The 5654-nt window shown below is 40.2% G+C and overlaps 1 protein-coding gene across 1 annotated transcript; it reads left to right on the forward strand.

The window, feature by feature from the left end:
* The first annotated feature begins 2080 nt into the window (after positions 1–2080).
* On the forward strand, positions 2081–5112 carry bcl2l10 (BCL2 like 10). Its single transcript, XM_033991650.2, has 3 exons — positions 2081–2157; positions 2847–3311; positions 4204–5112. Exons 2-3 carry the CDS (start codon positions 2850–2852, stop codon positions 4324–4326), a joined length of 585 nt encoding a protein of 194 aa, XP_033847541.1. The 5' UTR covers positions 2081–2157; positions 2847–2849; the 3' UTR covers positions 4327–5112.
* The last annotated feature ends 542 nt before the right edge of the window (positions 5113–5654 follow it).

Raw genomic sequence — 5654 nt, forward strand, 5'->3', positions numbered from 1 at the left:
AATTAATAAATCGTGTTTATGAGATCACAGTGATGCTATATTAATATATTATATAGCCCATATAATATACATATCATATATACTGACTATATTTGAGTTTGAATTGTCAAAGAGTATTTATTCATATTTGCAGCTAAGATCATTAAAATATTAATCATGTTCAGAAAGTGATTTGTAGAAAATGCGACTGTTCTGGATTGCCATATATTTAAAAATGTCTTTATATTATAACCACTCAATTGTAAATAATAAAAGCAGTATAAATTAGGAACCTTTTACAACAAACGGAGGATATTTTACATTATGGAGGGAAATATGGAGGCTAATGATTCTGTTTTTATTATTTAATCATTGTACATAATGTGAGATTGTTTAATAGTAATAACTCCTTGACTACCAACAATTACAGTCACACAAACACATCCATAGAGAGAAGCAGCCAAAGTGTCTTGCTCAAGGACACAACAGTATGTATTGGTTGAAGCTGGTCAGAGCACAAACGCCTGCTGAACCAGTACTGCCTTGGCGAAGAACAGAAGCCTTTCTCCTCCTCCTTTTTTTTTTTTTTTTCCCCCAATACTGATTGAAATCCTCTACGTGTTTGTTTTTGGTCAAAGGTCACAGTCCCAGTCCACCTCACATCTCCCATCTCTTACATTTTCTCTTTTTTGTTGTACATTTGGCAAAGTAATGTAAAAGAGGAGCATCTAATAAAAATAATAATAATAATAAAGTATGGTTAATCTTTAATGTATTTATTTTTTTATGTATTTATTTTTTATTACAAATATATAAACAGTGAACAATGGCAAGAGGCTTAAGCATTACATTACATTGGATTCATACGACATGTACAAAAATATTAAATAAGTGTAAAAAGATAAATACAGTAGCACATTTTAAATACCAGATTCCTTGTTTGTTTTCAGGGCTTTTGGGTTTGAACAATTGTTTAAAGAAATTATATAAGAGGACAAAAGGGATTTAAATACAGTAAGTTTGGGTTTCTGGTTAGAAAATTGACAACAATGAATATGATATTTTGAGAGGATTAGGATTAGATGCAATACGTATATTTTTTTCCACATCTTTTTCAAAAACATCAAAAATGATATGTTTTGCATTAAGTTGTAGGTTTATATCAGGCTTTCTTTTCACTAACATAAGTATCATTCCAAAAGACTTGAGTGTTAGAGCAATCCAAAACACATGGGTGACCGTTTCTTCATTGCCATGACCGGCCCGAGCTTTCAGGGGGCCCTAAGCAGAATGTGTCTCTGACAGTGGACATCCCTGGACTCAGCTATTGGTGACTCGCATTTCACAACATTATAACCCTGCTCTCATCACCTTGTCCAATTGTGTTTCTATTTATATGACCAAAAGACAGAAATGTTTTAATCTAACTTGTAAAACAGCCATTCAAAAGTACCTTAGCGGCCTCAGCGCACCTCACGCTGTAAACGCATAGATAAAACAAATGTGGGCAGCAGATATTTTGCTACTATATATATATAAAAAAACAAAACAAACAAATACAAAGATATAGGCTTCTGTAAACACATGAGCACTGTTTATAGTGTAACTTGTTGTATGTTATGTTCTGCTCCCTCTGCTGGCCTTGGGTCCCTAAACCGCTGCTTAGTCTGCTTATAGGCTGGACCGGCCCTGGCTATGACAGAGTGAACAAAGGTGATCTATTTTTAAGCGAAATTTTTTGAAATAACAGCATTGACAGGGTAACATCTATGTAGGATTTTCAGGCAAACCTCACGAATCTTATTAGTTACAAAGTATTTCCTCGGTAAAAGCCAAACAGGTTTCCAATTAATGTCCATAAATGCATAAATATTTGATGTATTCTTGATTTATTTTGACTATTGTGACGCAGAGGCCAAGTGTGTTACAGGGATGTGTGATGTATTTCTTTTCTTTTCGATTTAGACTCCGAGTGGGTGTCGCTGTGCTTTTTGCGGTGTTTTTTGCGGTGCTTTTTTGCGGCTCTGCGCGCGCCTGTTGAATGGGCGCATGGTTGTGCGTAGTATCGAGGGGGCGGAGTCAGTGATAAATGCGCAGTCCGCGAGGAGACGCACTGAATGAAGCGACGTCTCCTTCCGCCGCCCAACGTGCAGAGCGCAGCCTGATATCGCTGGGAGGGTAAGTCTTTATTTTATCCCTCTAAAATAAAACACTCTGAACATTTATGTCATTGTTTCCATATAGATTAGGTTTATGAACGCATCAGGATTCGGATGGGCGATAATGTAAAGTTTAAAGGCGTAGACGTGGGCTGTGGTTGGTGTTCATTGTAGGTGTAGTCGCGCACTACTTGTCTCCTTTGTGTCCTCCATTGCTCTGGTCTGTGACAGAAGCAGCGCACAACCAGACCACACAAATACAACTTCACCGGGTTTATACTCATCTATAAAACAGCCATTATATTGTAACAAAGTGCCTCTTATATAAGCCTGTATTTTATGCTGTAAATATTGTGTAACCCTGAAATCTGAAGCCGGCTGAGTCCCTGCGTCTCACGGCTTAACCCGTTACGCACAAAAGCATCACACATTGTTCTTGCGGCCTGTTATATTTGCTTGTAATTGTTAACATTAGACAACCAGGCTGATATGGAACATTTAAATTAAAAGCATATAATTCTGGACCAGAAGAACGACGCCTAATGTAGGAAAATCTGTCACTAGGTTTAGATTGGCACTGTTAATTGTCTTAAGATAATTCACGTTTATTTGGTTTATTTGTGTTGTGTTTACTGATTTACCAATTGCCTTTATATCACATTTTCATTATATTTAATGGTGTATCTAACCTGGCTTGTTTTCTATCAGAAAATGTCGTGTGGGCTGTGGAAAGAGACCTTGGCTCTGGCAGAGGACTACCTGAGCCTGTGCTGCAGCGGCCCACAGGCAGCTCCTCCACCTCCCAGCGGGTCAGCCTCTGCCATGAGGCGCCTGGGCCAGGACATGGAGGCCCAGCACAAGGCACGCTTCCACTCTCTGAGCCAGACCTTCCTCAAGCAGTGTGGGCCGGACCCCTGCTCCAGTCTCCGGAAGGTCATGGAGGAGCTGGTGGGAGATGGACACTTGAACTGGGGAAGGGTTGTGTCCCTTTTCACCTTTGCTGGGGTGCTGGCCAGACACATAAAAGAGCAGAAGAGTAGCAGACCAGGGCTGGACCCTGGACAAGTTCAAGGTTTGGGACAGGTGCCCTCAGACTGCAGGCGGCTGGCACAAACTATAGCTGATTACTTGGGGGAAGAGAAGAGGGACTGGCTGTTGGAAAACGGTGGCTGGGTAGGTCTAAACAACTTTTTATCACATTTTAATCTTTGTTACTAGGAGCCATGGTATCTACTTTCTTTTATGAAAAAATGTGGTGGAATTCTTGCGAACAAAACTTCCAAGGATTCAGTAGTTTCTGTTATAGTTGTGCTCAAACAATTGTCAGCATATAGCATTATGAGCTTGATGAGTCACAGTGAGTCAAAAGGATATTTTTAAACCTCTGGTCTTACTGGAAAAGTCTAAAATGTTATGACTACTTTGGGCAGACAGAGAATGCTACATTCACACTAAAATCATTGCGGCTCCACTTGAATGTGTGCTTTTGTGAATGGGCTGTCCCTCTCCTACACAAGCGCACATACACACACAAGCGCACGTACACACACAAGCGCACGTACACACACAAGCGCACGTACACACACAAGCGCACGTACACACACAAGCGCACGTACACACACAAGCGCACGTACACACACAAGCGCACGTACACACACAAGCGCACGTACACACACAAGCGCACGTACACACACAAGCGCACGTACACACACAAGCGCACATACACACAAGCGCACATACACAGACAAGCGCACATACACAGACAAGCGCACATACACAGACAAACGCACATACACACACAAGCACACATACACACAAACACACAGCTTCTTTCTGCAGCTGGCAGCTGCTTTCAACAGGCGCCAAACAGCTCAGCCAGATGGACTCTAAGTAACGGTCTAGTGCTCGTACCTCATGTGCAAACTGAAAGTTTGAGAGGGTTATAGGGAAAGCACCTGGAGAAGGGCAGGTGTGTTCATTCAGTGAGAGGATACAAAGGTTACACAATTGTCATAAGCAGCACTTATGAATTAATGTGTCGGTGTTGTCCACTATTTGTTTCCAGGGAGGCTTCTGTGAGTTCTCCTGTCATGCCAGGAAGGTGGACCAGGACTCGTCGATGAAGACCGCTCTGTTTGCTGCTGCTGGGGTGGGTTTAGCTGGGCTTACCTTTCTCTTGGTGCGCTAGCTGCCCACTTTGAACCCACCCAACTAAACTCTCTGATTCTTATGTGATTTGGCACAATTGGGTAGAAGTTCAAAACCACAATGATGCTGGGAGACATGTTTATACTGTTGTAATTTCAGGGTTTGAGATCTCCTGTCAACTGAATGTTTGCACATCCCTTGACTCTAAATGCATTACATACTGGCGCAAGTCGCTTTCTCCTAAAGATTGTAAAAAAAATAAGTCATTGCCTTCAAGTGTAGGAGCAAGTGATGTGAGTGCATATCGTAGGTTGAACTAAAGCACAGGCTGAACTTGATTTGTCAGTGTGTATTTTCAGTTGTGCAGCTAAATGGAACATTTTGGTTAATCTTAAGCTTTTAACTTGATTTCAAATTTGACAGCTGCCTTTATTTCATGTGTTTACCCAATTTGTGTATGTGCATTAGAGCCATCTAAATGTACTATGTATAAATTAATATATTATATTTATATTGACTGTAAAGCAGTGGCCCTCATGAGCTTCTTTTCCATGTGTTATTTAACTACATTCATGTGAAATGTTATGTTTTCATAATTTTAACAGGTGTGCAGCATTAAGGGCTGCCCAACGGTGCTATAGCCTGTAGTAAGATGCTTCACCATGATTCATCAAAACGGGGACCAATTTACATCTAGGGCTATTATATAGGACAAAAACACTGCAGTGACATTTCCCCTCACAACTCTTATACAGTAGCTAATATTTTTACATTCTTGCTGTATTTATTTGTCACCTATTTTATAATAAAATCATTCAATCAAAAAGAGTTTGCCTTATTTAAATCCAGAGACCAGAGATGCTCCATAGACTGGTTTATGTGCAGTTGTGCAGAGTCTTCCGCTTTGATATGTAGACGTACTGTCATAAATGAGAGGTGCCTTGCTGCCTGTTCTTTAATTCATAGCACTTGGTTGGACCATTGCTTTGCACTTTGCCTATCTAATATTATCATGATAATGCAATTATCTACAGACCAAAGCTTGTTGCTCATAACTAGGTGGATACTGGGAAATTGGGGTCTTTCCATTGACAAATCGGCATGTATATACAAATGTTAATTTCTTTATGAAAGCAAGTTATTAGCAAAGCGAAAACGGAACAGCGCCTTTTGACAGCGGCATCAGCAGTATATTCTGACATGTTTGGCTAACCACACCATTGTGCCTCACTTCCTCTTGTCTAAAGGAAAGTACCTAGAGGAACATTGAGGGAAACCCATGAGCGAGTACAGTATCAAAGAACTAAAGCCATTGACAAAATTCTCTTAAGAAAAAACAATATTTGTTTTAGTAATTTATTTGTTTTT

Source organism: Periophthalmus magnuspinnatus, chromosome 3 (assembly GCF_009829125.3).
Source record: "Periophthalmus magnuspinnatus isolate fPerMag1 chromosome 3, fPerMag1.2.pri, whole genome shotgun sequence".
Taxonomy (NCBI): Eukaryota; Metazoa; Chordata; class Actinopteri; order Gobiiformes; family Gobiidae; genus Periophthalmus; species Periophthalmus magnuspinnatus.